At 42.4% G+C, this 19,518-nt stretch overlaps 1 protein-coding gene across 2 annotated transcripts; it reads left to right on the top strand.

The window, feature by feature from the left end:
- The first annotated feature begins 1,687 nt into the window (after positions 1-1,687).
- On the top strand, positions 1,688-19,300 carry LOC106896759 (myosin-3-like). 2 transcript variants are annotated; one of them, XM_014956975.1, is made up of 39 exons: positions 1,688-1,744; positions 2,632-2,869; positions 3,002-3,145; positions 3,241-3,397; positions 3,580-3,607; positions 3,706-3,823; positions 3,900-3,992; positions 4,106-4,169; positions 4,252-4,350; positions 4,470-4,573; positions 4,655-4,793; positions 6,598-6,716; positions 6,808-6,957; positions 7,211-7,381; positions 7,630-7,936; positions 8,285-8,361; positions 9,533-9,620; positions 9,716-9,833; positions 10,547-10,670; positions 10,756-10,892; positions 10,989-11,244; positions 12,250-12,492; positions 12,650-12,826; positions 12,912-13,057; positions 13,145-13,235; positions 13,324-13,713; positions 13,836-13,962; positions 14,199-14,317; positions 14,582-14,778; positions 15,193-15,376; positions 15,463-15,628; positions 15,791-15,915; positions 16,179-16,487; positions 16,644-16,847; positions 17,599-17,724; positions 17,820-17,990; positions 18,077-18,181; positions 18,397-18,492; positions 19,148-19,300. In XM_014956975.1, the coding sequence occupies exons 2-39, from the start codon at positions 2,666-2,668 to the stop codon at positions 19,298-19,300; spliced, it is 5,826 nt and encodes a 1,941-aa protein (XP_014812461.1). In that variant the 5' UTR covers positions 1,688-1,744; positions 2,632-2,665. The 2 variants fall into 2 exon arrangements, with proteins under 2 accessions (XP_014812461.1, XP_014812462.1); XM_014956976.1 differs by having other exon boundaries at positions 1,716-1,744; positions 2,614-2,869.
- Positions 19,301-19,518: the final 218 nt, after the last annotated feature.

Genomic DNA, 19,518 nt, shown 5'->3' with positions numbered 1-19,518 from the left:
CCATACCATATTCTCTAAAGTGGCCGTATCCTAAAATTTCTCTATGAATTGATAAAAGTCATGTGAATGGTTCTTTTTTCCAATTAATTAATGCATATACTTTCAGGTTTACCTAAGTTTCATCTTCACTGAGAACTACCATAGTTTGTTTAAAAGCTGTCTGCACAACTAAACTTATTTGTACATAGATAAACAACGTGCCTGTCTTAAGACACAATGCATTGTCATTGATGTATCAGAACAAGTTAAGTGTTCTTCATCTATGTAAACAGCATCCAAAACCTTTGTGAATTTTGTTTAATTAATTATTCTTTTGTTTGTTTGTTTGTTTTAGAAATGACAAGGCATTTTAAGATTAAGAAAAAACTTCCTTCTTTATCTAGATTTGTACCCTTAGAGTGAGGTTTAGGTTACTTTCTTAATACTTTCTCTTGAATTAGGCTTCTTGCTGAATAAATCTACCTAGAATACCTAGGATTTGCTCTGAATTTCTATGGGGCGGGGGGGGGGGGGGGGGGGGGGGGGGGAGTAAGGGAAGGGGAGGGAAATGTTGTGTCTACATCCACAGGTTAGACTGTCAATATCTGGAGCCTCCCAGTAGTTCTTTAGATTTCTGTAGATTTTGTGTTTGTGCTTGGGAAGGCTGGAGGAGGTGTGTTTGTGGTCTAAACCCCATTCTTGCATTTGGTAACTATAGCCATTGTCCAAGCTCTCTACAATAAGCAGCAAATCAGTGATTTAAAACTGCCAATAAACCTGAAAGACAAAGGATGCAAAATGCCAGTAATCACTGCTAATCGGACCTTACTGAGACTTCTGCTAGACATATGTCTGAACAAACCAGCATAGACAAATATGGAAACAGCAAAACCAGACCTTTAAAATCCAATTTCAAATTGTAGCCAAGAGGCAATACTTCAGAAGAAGATAAAAGGCATAATTAAATGTATTAATAAAGGGGGATAAACAGTCTTCTGTGACTTTTTGAAAATAGCCAGCAAAAAGCTAAGAAGTTGTAAATAGGTGCAGTAACACAACATTATATGGTTGTTTACACTTTTGGAATTAGACTATACTAGGTTGTTCTTATTCTTTATTTCCAGAATGTTTCAGAATAGGAGCTACCCAAAGTTTGTAATAGTAATCCTTCTCACTACTGCTGAGTCCTGAGACACATAAATCTTCTATGTCAAAGAGCAATTCAGGAGTCAGGGGAAGAGAAGCCAACAATTCCTGATGTCCTGCTCTATTTGCTGGACAACACTTCCTCCTTTCAGATTCCTAGTCAAAATATTTATAGGAGATTTATTCACATAGCTAGTAAGACTTCAAATATTTCTAAATATATCCACGAGCATGAATGGGAATCATGCACTCGGTCAAGTTTGCCAAACAATGCTTTGCCAAAAATTTTTTGACCTAAGAAAGAGGCGGAGGGAGCTATACGTGCAGACCAGAACCTATAAAAGTGCTGTTAGGAGAAGTCTGTTCTGTCTCCACGGAAAGCTTCAAGGTAAGAGTATGGAGGGCTGGTTGCTGGCAGAATCCCACTGCATTCCTGTTGCCTGTGGAATTGCTTTCTGTAAAGGACTGCCTGTATCAATAGAGATTTTCTTTCTGCTTTCATGTCAGCAGCCCTGTGGCTTCTTCTTGGGATTCTGTGTAAAAGTAAGAAGGAAGTTGTCATTTCTGTTTTTCAGTATTGACCAGCTTCCAACCTGAAAGCCAACTGGTATCACAAGAGGTAAGATTCTGATTTACCTGCTCCATAGGAATAGACTCTCCAAGATGGTTTTTTTATGGCGCTGTATGGACACTTCCCATATACCTTTACATCTGTGCATACTAATGCAGTGCAATTCTACCTGAGCTGTGCTGTCTAAAATAGCACATTTCCTTTTATAAATGGGCTGGACACATTTGTTTGGTACCTTCTGGGAAACAGTTGGCCTCTTACCACACAGGAGATTGCCTGTAAATAGAAATCCAGAAAACACAAGAACAGCACATATATACTTAAGATTTTGTCAAATTCCTCTGAGTGCTTTTTACTGAGAATGGTACAAGTTAATCTTAAAGGATCAGGTTGAACTACAAAGGGCAGAATAACTGGAAAAGCAAAAACTCTGATTTTTAAGTGAGGAAAAAGTTTTGCATATACAATTCACACTTGTGCTTCTCCTTAGTCCACACCTTTTTTCTTATGTTGCTCCATCTCTGTAGTTGGTACAAATTACAGGGTCTAAAATATACAAGAGAGAAAGGATATAAGTGAACTTTCATCATTTTTATTAGATTACTTCCTTTGGTATCTCTGCTGTTTCATAAAGAAAAGTTTTATATTGTACCAATTGATCAAATTTTTTTTGTACAGTCTACTAAACCATTACTATATATAACAAACTGAACATGTAAACTCAAAAAAGGGAGAGAAAGTTAAAATAATCTAAATCAAAGACATCTATCTTCTTTACAGTGTAAATAAATTAAAGAATATCTAGGGTTAAAACCAGGTAAGACAGATAGGGACACGATACAAATAGGCAGAGCAGAACACTACAAAGAGTCAGCTAAGTGGTACAAAAGTATCTCTTCTTTCAATCAATACTGTAGTGTGTCTCCCCACTTCAGCCCCGTGCCGTGCTGGACTCAATAAACTGCAGCCATGTCATCAGACTCCGAGATGGCCATCTTTGGGGAGGCTGCTCCTTACCTCCGAAAGTCAGAAAAGGAGAGAATTGAGGCCCAGAACAAGCCTTTTGATGCCAAGACTTCAGTCTTTGTGGTACATGCAAAGGAATCCTATGTCAAAAGCACAATCCAGAGCAAGGAATCGGGGAAGGTCACTGTCAAGACAGAAGGTGGAGAAGTGAGTGAAAAAAAATTCAAGGCTTGAGAATAAAATTTAATCCTGCTGTAGAATTTGCAAGATTTACAAGAGGCAAAAATTCCCACTCTGAGAACGTAGCTGACATACACATATCTGTCTTTCCTCTGACAGACCCTGACCGTGAAGGAAGATCAAATCTTCTCCATGAACCCTCCCAAGTATGATAAAATCGAGGACATGGCCATGATGACCCACCTCCACGAACCCGCTGTGCTGTACAACCTCAAAGAGCGTTATGCAGCCTGGATGATCTACGTAAGTACCAGCAGCACTCTTTCCTTGGCTACCTGGGAGGAACTGCTCTGGAAGTGGCTAAGTGGAAGCCAACGTGCTGTCTGCCTTCCTCACAGACCTACTCGGGTCTCTTCTGCGTCACTGTCAACCCCTACAAGTGGCTGCCGGTGTACAACCCGGAGGTGGTGTTGGCCTACCGAGGCAAGAAGCGCCAGGAGGCCCCTCCACACATCTTCTCCATCTCTGACAACGCCTATCAGTTCATGCTGACTGGTGAGTCCTTGACCTCCCTCACAGAAATCTAAACCAAAAAGCCCAATGGATCTCACTGGAGCATGGGACAAGCCAACTAAAAACTCCAGAGAGCTGAGAATTTGATGAATTTCACGTGAAACTTAGGGGAAACTACTCAGGGAAACTACTAACACTATCTTTCATTCTGCCTCTTCTCACAGATCGCGAGAACCAGTCGATCCTGATCACGTATGTACACCCCCTGCTCGGGTCTTCTGTGGGCTGCCCGGTGCCAGGGGACCTCCTGCCTGACCACACGCTCTCTGCTTCTCTCTTTGGTTGGACAGCGGAGAATCCGGTGCCGGGAAGACTGTGAACACAAAGCGTGTCATCCAGTACTTTGCAACAATTGCAGCCAGTGGGGAGAAGAAGAAGGAAGAGCAGCAGCCAACAGGCAAAATGCAGGTGAGGTCCCAGGGGTAGGAACCTGCAATTGACAGGTTTATTGAGCTATATCATGACAATAAGATTTCTGTTTTAGGGGACACTTGAGGATCAAATCATCAGCGCCAACCCACTGCTGGAGGCCTTTGGGAATGCCAAGACCGTGAGGAACGACAACTCCTCACGCTTTGTAAGTTGCTGCCTAGGGCAAAATTACTTTTTTCTGATCAACACACTGCCTCGAATATTCTTGCTGTCAGAATTGGTAAACTAGATCTATGCTGACTTTTCTGCTTCTTCCAGGGCAAATTCATCAGAATCCATTTCGGTGCCACAGGCAAACTGGCTTCTGCTGACATTGAAACATGTAAGTGACTCTTCTGGCCTGACCCCTTTCCTTCCAGCCTGCCCCAGCTCTTGCACTAACTCTGTCTTACTGCCCTTGGCAGATCTGTTGGAGAAGTCCAGAGTCACTTTCCAGCTCAAGGCAGAAAGAAGCTACCACATATTTTATCAGATCATGTCCAACAAGAAGCCAGAGCTAATTGGTAGGAAAGATCACTAACTTCTCCAGACAAAGGTCAAAGAGTTTGAATTAAACAAAGCGTTTAATTCCTTGATGTGCCATTTGCATTTGATCTGTGTGTTGTTTTGTCCTTCTTTTCAGAGATGTTGCTGATCACCACCAACCCGTATGACTATCTGTACGTGAGTCAAGGTGAGATCACAGTTCCCAGCATTAATGACCAGGAAGAGCTGATGGCCACCGACGTAAGTAATGCACAGAAGTTTTCTTAGGCGGACTCTCACCTTTAGCAGGCACGGTACTCATTCTAATGATTCTTTTGTTAGAGTGCCATTGACATCCTGGGCTTCACTCCTGATGAGAAAACAGCCATTTACAAGCTGACGGGGGCTGTCATGCACTATGGCAACCTGAAGTTTAAGCAGAAGCAACGTGAGGAGCAGGCAGAGCCAGACGGCACAGAAGGTACTGGCATGACATACACCAGAGCACAGTATACACCAGAACACTCACTAATACAGGCAGTAACTCGGGGCCACAATCATTGACTTGGCCTGTGCGTTTCCCCAGATGCTAGTGTTGTAGAACATAAGCATGTCCTAAGCAGAGGACTTTGCTGGAAGAACACAGCTCGGTGGAAGATGCAGATTAGTTTGAACTAATAAGTATAGGGCAGCTATACTCATACTGTAAGGGCAGCTATACTTATACTATAAGGGCAGTGAATCCTACAGCACACTTTCAGAAAAGCAAGCTTTGCTGCTACGCTGAATGGCAGCTTCCCAGGCCCGGCACAGATGCGGGAGCCACTCTGCTCACTGACTGAAGGTTACCTACCCAGGTAGCTACTATCATTTACCATCAGCTGTAGTCACCTCCTAATCATGTTGCTCCCAGGTGACAAGAAGCCAAAGTCCTGAAGCTGCTCTGCTTCAAAGCCCATATTCTGGAGACAGCTCGCTATGCCTGAACTGAGAGCATTGTGCTACTTCATTTTACATCGGGGGTTAAAATTAGTTAATACTGTGCTGTGCCTCCTATGTTCTACATTTTCTGTAGAGTCTCAGCATGTCTCCAGGACTTCTACTTTAAACAATAGACAACTAATATATGTCTATCACATTTGATTTGTCTACACTTGTTCAAAGGTGCCTTCCTTTAGAAGTTCATGGAAGTATTTCCATGAAACCAGAGTTACATGTACTATGGTGGGGGGGGGATATTGTGTGTTTGGTTTGTGGGGTTTTTTAGGAAAGTTAAGACATAAATAAAATTGCAAGGAATACAACGGCAGTGAATCTGGTAATGATGAACAGGAACAGAAGAACAGGCTACAAATAATAGCTGTAATCATTACATGAATATATCCATAGGAAAGAGTTATGCTAGAGTTTAATTGAATTAAAAGACAGTTTAATTATTTAGAACTAACTCTACAGAAGTGAAATAAAACATAAGTTCCAATTTCGTTCTTGCTTCTTACCTTACTCTTTCTAGTGATAAATGTACATTAAATATTTAGTTGTAAATAACATAAAATAGAAATGCTCTGTGTGGAAAAAAATATTTTTTATTTTTCTAGTTTTATTTGCTCAGAAAGCTGGGAGAGGACTGTGGCAGTTCATAATCTCCACTTTCCATGGACTCCATTTACTTGTACAGTCTTTCTTTCTTTATCTGCTTTTGAAAACATTGAGGAAAACATGCAGTCTATCCCAGTTCTTCACTATGCTTACTCATTGAAAATTTTTCCCCAATTTCCAGTCTAAATATCTCTCAACATAATTTCAGACAGTTAGATCATGTCCTATATTCATGCAGCAAGCTGCTCTAGTTTTTTAGCATGATTTCATATGAATTATATAAGCATTCTTTGAGAAACCATTTTACATACTGTGCCTCTTGCAGTGTTTGAGTTCAATTGTAGAAGCCATAGGGTATCTGTGATTGTCTGCAACCTGATCATCATCCCAGGATTATCTCTCCTTTTAATTTTTCAGCATTTAGTACTAGAAAATCTGCCTATCTAAATGTCTCTAAACTGATTTCTCATTCAAATTTTAGAACAAACTAAGAATAGGTGAAGAAAAAAGAGCCAACATAAATGCTTCATTATTACTAAGGAACATTTTTTATGATGAACTACAAATGCACTACTTTTATATTCTAACGAATCTGTTTATCTTTATTAGAATTGCTTTTTAATACTTGTTTTAACAGAATATTAATGTCTGCTGGTACCTTAACAACTGATTTTTTTGGTTGTTAGTGGCTGACAAGGCTGCCTACCTTATGGGTCTAAACTCAGCAGACCTGCTTAAGGCCCTTTGCTACCCCCGAGTCAAGGTTGGGAATGAATATGTGACCAAGGGTCAAACTGTGCAGCAGGTAACAAAAATCCCTGTTTTGCTGAAAAAAGCCTCTGGACTTCCTCTTTTTCTTTGCATGAGAACTATAACCATTCTGGTTTGTATTTTAGGTATACAATTCAGTAGGTGCCTTGGCAAAGGCTGTGTTTGAGAAGATGTTCCTGTGGATGGTTGTTCGTATCAACCAACAGCTGGATACAAAGCAACCAAGACAGTACTTCATTGGTGTCCTGGATATTGCTGGCTTTGAGATCTTTGATGTAAGAAAAATGTTTTATTACCATGTTTTTAGAAGTATAAATTATATAAATTATATATGTAAATACCATTAAAGTAGCAAAGAGAAAAAAAAACCCAACCCCATTAAAATTAGTTAATGGGATCTTTTTAACATTTAAAAAATATTTATTTTAACTGACTGATCTCTGCATGGCAATCTGAGTGCACAGGAGAAAGCTATAGAGGCAGTTCTTTATCATGAAAATGAGTAAATCTTGTCTTTGCATTCTGCAGTTCAACAGCCTGGAGCAGCTGTGCATCAACTTCACCAATGAGAAACTGCAACAGTTCTTCAACCACCACATGTTCGTGCTGGAGCAGGAGGAGTACAAGAAGGAAGGAATTGAATGGGAGTTCATTGACTTTGGGATGGACCTGGCTGCCTGCATTGAGCTCATTGAGAAGGTATTTGTTTAACTCACAAAGTCTAATATTTTCAGAAATGCACTAATTTTTATGCATTTATAAATGTAGCTTGAAACGATAAATGTGGTATTACAAATACATAAATTAAAAGCATTTTTAATTTTGTTCTGCTGAGTTGACAAACAGTCCCTGAGAGTTTTAATATTGTCCTGCTCAGGAAACTATTTTTTGTATCTGTGATTCTTCCTGCCTTTTCACCTCTTCCTCCTTCCTTCTGCTTCTCCCAGCCCATGGGCATCTTCTCCATCCTGGAAGAGGAGTGCATGTTCCCCAAGGCAACTGACACCTCTTTCAAGAACAAGCTCTATGATCAGCATCTGGGCAAGTCCAACAATTTCCAGAAGCCCAAGCCTGCCAAAGGCAAGGCTGAGGCCCACTTCTCCCTGGTGCACTATGCTGGCACGGTGGATTACAACATCACTGGCTGGCTTGACAAGAACAAGGATCCCTTGAATGAAACTGTTGTGGGGCTGTACCAGAAATCATCACTGAAGACACTGGCCTTACTCTTTGCCTCTGCTGGAGGAGAGGCAGGTCAGTTCCTTGAAATTCATATTTTCATTTTTACTTAATCACTCTACCGGAGCCATGAATATCAGCTAGAGTGTTCTGAAGTAACCACATGTTGTGCAGGGTCTCCCATGGCTTGAATTTATTAATAAAGGAAAAGATCAAATGCAAACTCAAGCCATGACAATCCCTTCGATTATCACACATCTTTTGTCCTGTGTTCCTTTTTATTTTGTGATGACTCTGTTTCACACTGCATCCTATGTTCCTTTCTTACCATGACTGACATATGTGAAAACGTTTCTTACAGTGTCTAAAGAAAAACTTTACAAATTAAAGTTGTACAATTGTCCTCTTTTTTGTGTTCTTCAGAGAGTGGTGGTGGTGGTGGCAAGAAGGGAGGCAAGAAGAAGGGCTCTTCTTTCCAGACAGTATCAGCTCTTTTCCGGGTAAGTAAAGAAGCCGTTCTTTCTAATTTGTTTCCTCTTTTTTTATATATATTTTTAATTGAAGATTGTGAAATCTCACAGTAAATCCAATAAGACCATTTTACTGCACCTCTTTTCTGCATCAAGAACATCTCTTCAGTTATTCATAAAAGAGCTAACTAACTCCCCAGTCAGCTGAGGCCAGCTGAGGAAGATTCATCTTGAGCTATCCTTTCTTCAAATATTGGAAAAAGTACTTAGGTCAGGCTACAGTTTCATTTACTCATGAGTAGACCAGTTGGTAGGCTCAAGCTCTTCCCCCTCTCCCTCTGCATTGGGAGGACAATGATCGATCTGGCTACCTGCCTCAGGGAATCTCAAGTTTGAATTGACACATATAAATTTATATGCACTTGCACATGATAATACAGCTTAAGGAAGATGGAAACACTCTTGTTTCAGCACCCATGGCATCTTGCTAATATCTGGCATCCTGTGAAAGATATTTGTCTGAGCAAAATTGTCTGTTTCAAACCAGGGATAAAATGAGAACTCTTAGGACCTAGCTAGTAAAAGTGATTGCTAAAATCAGAGATAGTTCATGGGTTTTCTTTTAAAAACACTTCTAGAAAAAGATTCTGTAGAACCTGCCCCTCATGCCCTTTCTCTGCAGCTTGTGACCCCCTTCTCACTGAACAGGGAGCCTTTTGTGTCTTCCTCTGCTCAACCTTTATCAAATATATCTTTACAAGTAACACCTCATGACATTAATCTTCTCTTTCCCAGCTTTCTCTGCAAACTTGGTCGTTCCTCTCTTCCCTTTTTTCCTATTTTTGGTTTTGTTTCTCTTCCCATTGACAGTCAATGTCTTCTATAGAGTGAGAATTGAGAAACTGGTGATTACAAAAAATCATCTGTCACTGAAAATTATGCCTTTTGCCACAGACTTCCGGTCATAATAGATATCCTGTCTGAGTAGATGTATGCCTTAGTCTCATGAAAACATATTACACAGTTTTGAGACTTTCTCTCATTCTCAAGACCAAAAGGCAACAACAAAACTCAAATAATGATGGATATAGGCAGTAACAAAAAATACTTTATTGCTTTCCAAGAGTTTTCTCACATCTGACAATGAAACTGCAGAGGGTACATTGAATGCAATGATAAATCTTTGCTCATCAACCCACAGGAGAACCTAAACAAGCTGATGACCAATCTAAGGAGCACTCACCCCCATTTTGTGCGCTGTATCATCCCTAATGAAACAAAAACACCTGGTAAGAACTTCAAGTAGGGATAAATCATATTGTCGTGCAGCCATTGTTCTCTATGCTTTATCATGAAGTATCAAACAATTGTCTTATTTGCTTAGGTGCCATGGAGCATGAACTGGTGTTACACCAGCTGCGCTGTAATGGTGTGCTGGAAGGCATCAGAATTTGCAGGAAAGGTTTCCCCAGCAGAATCCTCTATGCAGACTTCAAACAGAGGTCGGTCTCCTTTCTGCTCTCCATTCTGTCTTTGTTATTTAACTTGTGCATCTTAACCTTTTTAACATCAGTGGCTATTTTTCAGTTCCAACTCTATCTGATTATAACTGAAAGAAGGGGAAAACACCGGAACGTATAACCAAAGACGACACCTATGGTTAGCAAAAGAGAAATTGTTGAGAAATTAAGGATAAGTCAGGTGTCCTCACTGACTGCTATTCATCAAAAAGCTGAATTCTGCCAGTGTCTCTGAATATGGAAACATAATAAAGCCCCACAAGCCGATGCTTACAAGATTAAGAAACGCAGATTAGGTTGTGGCTATAGCATGTTCTCAGGCAAAGATTACAAACTCAGAGTGCTTTGGTCATTGTGTCAGTGGCAAGATTCAGGGGAAGATGCTTTCTTCCCACACACATAGTGTCAATGTTCTTCTCTAGCAATTTTCTGCAGCATAGTTTAAGTGAAAAAGGTATTGGAGCGAAATGGCTGGAGATCAGTACCCTTTTTCATCTCTAACTGATCACCTAAAGACAATAACAGTATCCTTAAATTTGTTACCAGATTAGGACTTCATTAGAACTGTCTAAACAAGGGATGGAATTCCAGCTCCCTCAGCATGATTCTGCTCCAAAGACTGCTGTTAATTTCAATAAACAGTATAACCTTAAGACTTGAGATTGCCTTCATTCTTATTTCCTCTCCTTCCACAGATACAAGGTGCTTAATGCCAGTGCCATCCCAGAGGGACAGTTCATTGATAGCAAGAAGGCTTCTGAGAAGCTTCTTGGGTCAATTGATGTGGACCACACCCAGTACAAATTTGGTCACACCAAGGTAAAAACCTTCCATGACTCACTCACTCAGTGCCTGTGCTTTGCTCTACCTGACAGTGATGTGCTGCAACATTCCCTTTCTCAAGGTGTTCTTCAAAGCTGGGCTGCTGGGACTCCTGGAGGAGATGAGAGATGAGAAGCTGGCACAGCTCATCACCCGCACCCAGGCCAGGTGCAGGGGCTTCCTGATGAGAGTGGAGTACCAGAGAATGGTGGAGAGGAGGTAGACACCCCTCATCTTCAGTTCAAGTCACTTGGGGGAAAGTGTTGGCACTTGTCACACTGAAAATATTCAATGTACGTTTGAATTATGCTTCAGGGAGTCCATCTTCTGTATCCAGTACAATGTTCGGTCCTTCATGAATGTCAAGCACTGGCCTTGGATGAAGCTGTTCTTCAAGATCAAGCCCTTGCTGAAGAGCGCCGAATCTGAGAAGGAGATGGCCAACATGAAGGGGGAGTTTGAGAAAACCAAGGAAGAGCTTGCAAAGTCTGAGGCAAAGAGGAAGGAGCTGGAGGAGAAAATGGTTTCTTTACTGCAGGAGAAAAATGATTTGCAGCTCCAGGTGCAGGCTGTAAGTATTATTACTATATTTCTTCTAGGGGAAAATAAGTAAGGTCTAAATGCTCTCTCATACTATGCAAGTCTTACACTGCACTCTAAATTGCCTTTAGAAAATATTTCAATATGAATCACGTAAAGTAAAATTCAGACTACTCAGTGTCAAAATAACTAACTAAAAGGCTCTAACTTGGGAATGTCTTTTTAATTCTCTGCATCTAAAGGTATGTTTCTCCATGCAACCTCACAATATAAGGTCCAACTATAGTAATTTGATATTTAATATAAACATTTAACAGACTTCAGAGAGGAATTCAATTGACTACTTGCTCTGGTTTTAATCAGCTGCCTAGATAAGAGCCTTATGTTGTTTGTTATGATCCATAGTATCTCACCTGTCCTCCTGCAGCTGCTATTCCAAGGAGACACAAATATCCTCAACATTCAAACTCAGCCTTATGTGTGTCACCAATGTCTTTTGGAAGATCAAAAGATGTCACAACATTTACACAATGCTCTTATGTCTTTAAGTGTCCATCTCATAGCTTCAAAATAAAGTCAGGTTCAAAGGAAATAATCATTTTTTTCTTGATTATGTACCAATTTATCTGGAACAAAGAATATGAATTCTAAATCAGTCTTGCCAAGAAAAGCATTTACAAAGATAAAACAATTATATTCAAGACTTGCACAAATATATTTAATTATTAACTCTCAGGGAAAGTAATCAAAATCTTTAGTAACAATGTATTTTTAGACATCTTATCTACAAATACAGCAAGAGAGAAAACTTGATGAAAGATTAAAAACTAAATACAATTAAAAACTACTCTGATTTAAAGGAGTGTGTGCAAAAAGAATTTCCAACAAGATAATAGAAAATAATAATAAAAATATAATACCATAATAATAAGAATAAGACCATAGTCTTCAGCAGAAAATACCCCTCTTGTTTTCAGGGGGGTAAACTAAATTGAATTTAAAAGTTTAGCAAATAAAACTTATGTTTTTCTAACAGGAAGCTGATGCTTTAGCTGATGCTGAGGAAAGATGTGACCAGCTCATCAAAACCAAAATCCAGCTGGAAGCTAAAATTAAGGAGGTGACTGAAAGGGCTGAGGATGAAGAAGAAATTAATGCTGAGCTGACAGCCAAGAAGAGGAAACTGGAAGATGAATGTTCAGAGCTGAAGAAAGACATTGATGATCTTGAGTTAACACTGGCCAAGGTTGAGAAGGAAAAGCATGCCACAGAAAACAAGGTACACACACAGCGAGTCACATAAAGGGCCAAGACATCACTGCTGTGATGATAAAAGGCAAAAAATGTCACTCTTACAGAAAAGACCTCTGTTTTGTTACACAATAAGAAGTTTTAAATGACATTTTTAACCTGCATTTGCTCCCTGCTTCTGAAAGGTTAAAAACCTCACAGAGGAGATGGCAACCCTGGATGAGACCATCGCTAAGCTGACAAAAGAGAAGAAAGCCCTCCAAGAGGCCCATCAGCAGACACTGGATGACCTGCAGGCAGAAGAGGACAAAGTCAATACGCTGACCAAAGCTAAGACCAAGCTGGAGCAGCAAGTGGATGATGTAAGCACACAGCCATACAGCAAGAACAGGACCGGTACGGACTTAGACCTGGCTGGTAGAGCACTGATGGCCTTGTTCTCTTTAGCTGGAAGGGTCCCTGGAGCAGGAGAAGAAGCTGCGCATGGACCTTGAGAGAGCTAAGAGGAAACTCGAAGGAGACCTGAAGCTGGCCCATGACAGCATAATGGATTTGGAAAATGATAAGCAGCAGCTGGATGAGAAACTGAAGAAGTGAGTGTGGCTGTGGGGCACCTGAGTGCTGGGCTGGTGGACTTGTCTGTGTTCTTTGAGCTCTAACGTGGTTTGCTTTGCCCAAAGGAAAGACTTTGAAATCAGCCAGATCCAGAGCAAGATCGAGGATGAGCAAGCCCTGGGCATGCAGCTACAGAAGAAGATCAAGGAGCTGCAGGCAAGTCTCTGTTCCTTCCCCTCTTTCATCCAGTCTTGGGTCAGGAAGGAGAAGGGCATGGGTGTGAGGGGTGCCTAATGTTCCCCAGGCGCGTATTGAGGAACTGGAGGAGGAAATTGAGGCAGAGCGAACCTCTCGGGCAAAAGCAGAGAAGCATCGTGCCGACCTCTCGAGGGAGCTGGAGGAGATCAGCGAGCGCCTGGAAGAAGCAGGAGGGGCCACTGCAGCTCAGATCGATATGAACAAGAAGCGTGAGGCAGAATTTCAGAAGATGCGTCGCGACCTCGAAGAGGCCACGCTGCAGCACGAAGCCACGGCTGCCGCCCTGCGGAAGAAGCACGCGGACAGCACGGCCGAGCTCGGGGAGCAGATCGACAACCTGCAGCGAGTGAAGCAGAAGCTGGAGAAGGAGAAGAGTGAGCTGAAGATGGAGATTGATGACTTGGCCAGTAACATGGAGTCTGTCTCCAAAGCCAAGGTGCACAAATACCTTATAGGTGTTTCTGTTTCAATGGAATTGCATACAAGGCAACTTCTTGCACCTACTATTATTAAGAATGTGAATGGTTAATCCTTCCCTTTCCATGTGTTGACATACAGGCAAGTCTGGAAAAGATGTGTCGCACACTGGAAGATCAACTAAGTGAAATTAAGACAAAGGAAGAAGAGCATCAGCGCATGATCAATGATCTCAATGCTCAAAGAGCTCGTCTGCAGACAGAATCAGGTAACACTTCCACATCTCTGATAATCAAATGAATTATGTTAGAGAGTTACTGCAGAAATTACCCTTCTGTGCACATGGTTTCTCCAACATGTTTTGTCTCCTCTGTAATGAGAAATGCATGCAATGGGATCATAAGGTTCTCCAAGGTCTGCTAGCAACCTGCTTTACAGCCCCAACTGTCTGCAAAACTGTCCTGAATGGCAATAATAGGCTTGTGTATCTGCAAAATTTTCCAGGTGAATATTCACGCCAGGTGGAGGAGAAAGATGCTTTGGTTTCTCAGCTGTCGAGAGGCAAGCAGGCTTTCACCCAACAGATTGAGGAACTCAAGAGGCACTTAGAGGAAGAGATAAAGGTGAGAAGGCATGAAATCACAGAATCACCAGATGAGAAGGAAAAAAAATGGACTTAGCTAAAGCAGTGCATGTCTTTCCATTCTAGCCTTGTTCTCCATTCTTTACAGTCTATCCATTTTTTTTTTCCAGATTCCCAGATCTTAATTTCTCATTCAGTAGCTTGCCATCACTGAAAGTAGAAAGTTCCTGTGTCCATCAAGATTTCAGACAGGAGCTTTCCCAGGATATTTCCATTCATTTTCACGCAACCATTTTTTCCCCAGGCCAAGAACGCCCTGGCCCACGCCTTGCAGTCTGCTCGCCACGACTGTGACTTGCTCCGGGAACAATATGAGGAGGAGCAGGAGGCCAAGGGGGAGCTGCAGCGTGCCCTGTCCAAGGCCAACAGCGAAGTGGCCCAGTGGAGAACCAAATACGAGACGGACGCTATTCAGCGCACAGAGGAGCTGGAGGAGGCCAAGTACGTCAGGAACGTGGGAAAGGCTGGCAGAGACTAAGAACAGAAATTTGAGGAGACCACTGTGGTATTGTCAGGAAGAAGCCAGTGTTCCGCTTTGGGGTGGGGTGCCAGAAGGAGAGAAGATATAATCAAGAGTGGCTATGCATTGGGGAAAAGTAGAAGCAGCAAAGCTCTTCAGATGCAGAAGGGCTGAGGGATGCTAGTGTGAATATCAAAGTGAATAAAGTGAATATCTGTAACCCAGGATTCAGACATAGAAATACAGTGGCTGGCTGGGACAGGTCCTACACCTCTGTGTAAATCAGGAACACACACTAGCAGGCGGCTAAGTGTGCTCTTGTGAAAAACCTACTGGCTGCACACCATAGGCTCCCCTTTGCTTCCTCACCTGGAGCTGTGCTTACCACCTCCCAGGAAGAAGCTGGCACAGCGCCTGCAGGATGCAGAGGAACACGTTGAAGCTGTCAATGCCAAATGTGCCTCCCTGGAAAAGACAAAGCAGAGGCTGCAGAATGAAGTGGAGGACCTGATGATTGACGTGGAGCGATCAAATGCTGCCTGCGCAGCTCTGGATAAGAAGCAGAAGAACTTTGACAAGGTGCTTTGGGCTCCAGGCCTGGGGCTCCTGGGCAGAGCTTCCCCTCCTCATTGCCACATGCATACTCACACCCCGTTTCTCTTCAGATCCTGGCAGAGTGGAAGCAGAAGTATGAGGAAACGCAGGCTGAGCTGGAAGCCTCCCAGAAGGAGTCTCGCTCTCTCAGCACGGAGCTCTTTAAGATGAAGAATGCCTATGAGGAGTCCTTGGACCACCTGGAAACGCTGAAGCGTGAGAACAAGAACTTGCAGCGTAAGTCCCTGGCCCTCTGCTCCTGGCAGGGCTTTCTCCAGGTCCACCATTCCCTATGGGTCTGTGCCCGCAGGTCACCCAAGAGGCTTGTCACCTTGGTGTGACGGGGCCCTTCCCATTCTGCTCTGTGCCTGACCATGCCATTGGTCTTTGTTCCCACAGAGGAGATTTCCGACCTCACGGAGCAGATTGCCGAGGGAGGAAAGGCGATTCATGAGCTGGAGAAAGTCAAGAAGCAGATTGAGCAGGAGAAATCTGAACTCCAAGCCTCCCTAGAGGAAGCTGAGGTACAGTCTTCTGTTCTTAATTCTTTAGTTGCAATACAATTCAGCTACCTCAGATAATATTTATGGAATTCTATGCATTGTGAATAAACTCCAGGCATAGGAAGCAGGGGATTTTGGACACCTTTAATGTCTTTTGATAAATAGGAGTCTTTTTTTTTCCTTTCCTGCAATCTCAAACTCATGCCACACATTATCCTTCAAGATAATAGTTCAGGTCAAGTTACTGACATTGTATAGTTAACTGTTCTTTGCATTTTTTGTAGGCTTCTCTAGAACATGAAGAGGGGAAGATCCTGCGCCTCCAGCTTGAGCTCAACCAGGTGAAGTCTGAGATTGACAGGAAGATAGCAGAGAAAGATGAGGAGATTGACCAGATGAAGAGAAACCACCTCAGAATCGTGGAGTCCATGCAGAGCACCCTGGACGCTGAGATCAGGAGCAGGAATGAAGCCCTGCGGCTGAAGAAGAAGATGGAGGGAGACCTGAATGAAATGGAGATCCAGCTGAGCCACGCCAACCGCCAGGCTGCAGAGGCACAAAAGAACCTGAGAAATGCACAGGCAGTACTCAAGGTACGGCACAATAAAACTGGATGCTGTTGCTGGCTGCTTTCTGACATAGCTAAAAAATTTCCTCTTCTATAGTTCTATCAGTTCTATATTGATGTGAAAACAGGAAATTAGAAAATAGAAATACGCCTCCACAATCTGTCTTGTCTCTCTTACCAGGATACCCAGATACACTTGGATGATGCTCTCAGGGCACAGGAAGACCTGAAGGAGCAGGTGGCCATGGTGGAGCGCAGAGCAAACCTGCTGCAGGCTGAAGTTGAGGAGCTACGGGCCGCACTGGAGCAGACGGAGCGCTCGAGGAAGGTGGCTGAGCAGGAGCTTCTGGATGCAAGTGAGAGAGTTCAGCTCCTCCACACCCAGGTCAGTGTTTAAATTGTTAGTATTTATAGTTGTGTTCCATACATATAAAATAACTCAAGACTGGCTGAACTGCAACAGTATTTTGCAAAATGCACTGTAGTTTTCACACTGTGGATAAAAGTGACTTTTCATCTGCAGATAATATACGAATGTCACTAAACTACAGTCCAGAAATCTTAGAAGTAATAATTTCAGAAAGAAATGTGAGATTCTTACTCTACAACAGCACTTACACATACATTTGAGACTGTAAAGGAAAAATTAGGTTAATCATTAACAAAAGAGGAATACACTAATACTATCATTAATATCATTTAACAATGTCATTATAAGTACTCCATATCAGTATTTAAGAATTTTACTGCCACTAGATTGAAAATGATACGATTGTGTCTTCTTCCTTCATATGTCTAAATTCCATCTATGTTGACTGAAAAACTGTGAGGAAAGATTTTATGGTGGATGTTCTTGAAATATAGAAGCGCATCACAGCTGAGAAAATTACAGCTGCTTCAGGAGGTCCTTGAGAGCAGAATCCAATGTGACTCAATGGCACAACTTATGTTAAAAAAACATTTATGCATTTATTAACATTTATTTAAAAAGCCTAATTCCCCAGTGATAAGAAATTTTTCAGAAAGATCTATGATATCGATTTTTCACATAATGCCTGAAATAGTTCAAAATCCTTTAATGTTCTTGATTTGAAATAATGAGCTAACAAAAACAAATCTCTGGTGCTGCTCAACAGAACACCAGCTTGATCAACACCAAGAAGAAGCTGGAAACAGACATTTCCCAAATTCAGAGTGAAATGGAGGATACGATCCAGGAAGCTCGTAATGCTGAAGAGAAGGCCAAGAAGGCCATCACAGATGTGAGTCGGGGGCTCCTTTCATGGCTGGTGGTGGGTGCATTCTCCCCCAAAGTGCCTCCAGCCCCAAAATGGCTTTCATCCTTTGTTCTCATCAGGCAGCCATGATGGCAGAAGAGCTGAAGAAGGAGCAGGACACCAGCGCCCACCTGGAAAGGATGAAGAAGAACCTGGACCAGACGGTGAAGGACCTGCAGCACCGTCTGGATGAGGCGGAGCAGCTGGCTCTGAAGGGAGGCAAGAAGCAGCTCCAGAAGCTGGAGGCCAGAGTGCGTAGGGCTTTTATTTGTGCATGAGGGAACACGTCCCCTGGGGAGATACCAGGGGAGCTCCAAAGCTGGGCTTCTCGTTGCAGGTGCGGGAGCTGGAAGGGGAGGTGGATGCTGAGCAGAAGCGCAGCGCTGAAGCCGTGAAGGGTGTGCGCAAGTACGAGAGGAGGGTGAAGGAGCTGACCTACCAGGTATGGAAGGAGGATCCTTTGTGCTGACATATTCTTTTTCCAGGAAGGTCAAAATGTTGCCTTCCAGAGGGATTTCTTTCCATACCTCAGTCAGTGCAATTAATGGGATTTTTACCTATGTCCTTCCATAAGGAATGTTACTACATCTTTTTCACATTTATGAAATTTAGAGAAAGAGTCAAACAAGGGTTTCTATTACTTGCCATTCTCTGTAGTCTGAGGAAGACCGGAAGAATGTTCTTAGGCTCCAGGATCTGGTGGACAAGCTGCAAATGAAAGTGAAGTCCTACAAGAGGCAAGCTGAGGAGGCTGTAAGTACCACTCTGACCAAGGCCAGACTTCCTCCTGATGGAGGTGGAATTCTGTGTTGGAGTTTTCTTCTGTCCAATTTTTTGAAACCTTGACTGTTTGTTGTGTTATTTGCTACAAGGCAATGGGAAACATAACAGTAAGAATTGCTGGGTTTGGAAGGAACTATACTTCCCCAGCTCTATTTGTTTTTCTCTAAGCCTCAGTTCCCGCCTCTGCTCTATCTTGGTTTTCAGAAGCAGCTACTACTATGGCTGTTCAGAATTCTGCCATGAACTCTGCCTGGACCATACCATGTATAATGTGTGCAGGGCCTTTTAGACATTCCCAGAGAAGTTGTGGATACCCCATTCCTGGAGGTCTTTGACAGCAGGTTGGATGGGGCTTTGAGAAACCTGGTATTGTGGAAGATGTCCCTGCCTATGGCAGGGGGTTGGAACTAGATGACCTTTAAGACCCCTTCCATCTCTAATCATTCTATGATTCTATGTTCTTTTCTCTTCTGGCACACTTAATGCCCTGAGCAGCTTCTCAACTTGGTTTTGAATCTTCCTGCTTGTTCAGATATGGAATTTAATTTTTTTTTTTTGCCTAGTTTCAAGATATTAAATGTCCACATGCTGCCTGTTGCTTTCACAACTCCCTTTCCCCGCACAGGAGGAGCTGTCCAATGTCAACCTTTCCAAATTCCGCAAGATCCAGCACGAGCTGGAGGAAGCCGAGGAGCGGGCTGACATTGCAGAGTCGCAGGTCAACAAGCTGCGAGTGAAGAGTCGGGAGTTTCATAAGAAGATAGAAGAGGAGGAATGAGAATCCCAAGGTTAAAAAGTGACCTGAGGCATGCATAAACTGTATATCTCTGTGTTGCTTTCTCCTGTAATTATCATTTATGTCTAGGTAATAAAGACAGTAGAGACCTTTGCATAGGAACAGTGATTAGCATGCTTTAATTTTTTATTCTAGTGTTCATTACTTTTAGAGTATTTTACACAATTCACATTCACATTTAAAAGTAAATTAAACAGTGC

Source organism: Calidris pugnax, unplaced genomic scaffold, assembly GCF_001431845.1.
Source record: "Calidris pugnax isolate Ruff unplaced genomic scaffold, ASM143184v1 scaffold304, whole genome shotgun sequence".
Taxonomy (NCBI): Eukaryota; Metazoa; Chordata; class Aves; order Charadriiformes; family Scolopacidae; genus Calidris; species Calidris pugnax.
Note: the sequence above shows the minus strand (reverse complement) of the source record. Positions and strands in the feature narration are given on the sequence as shown.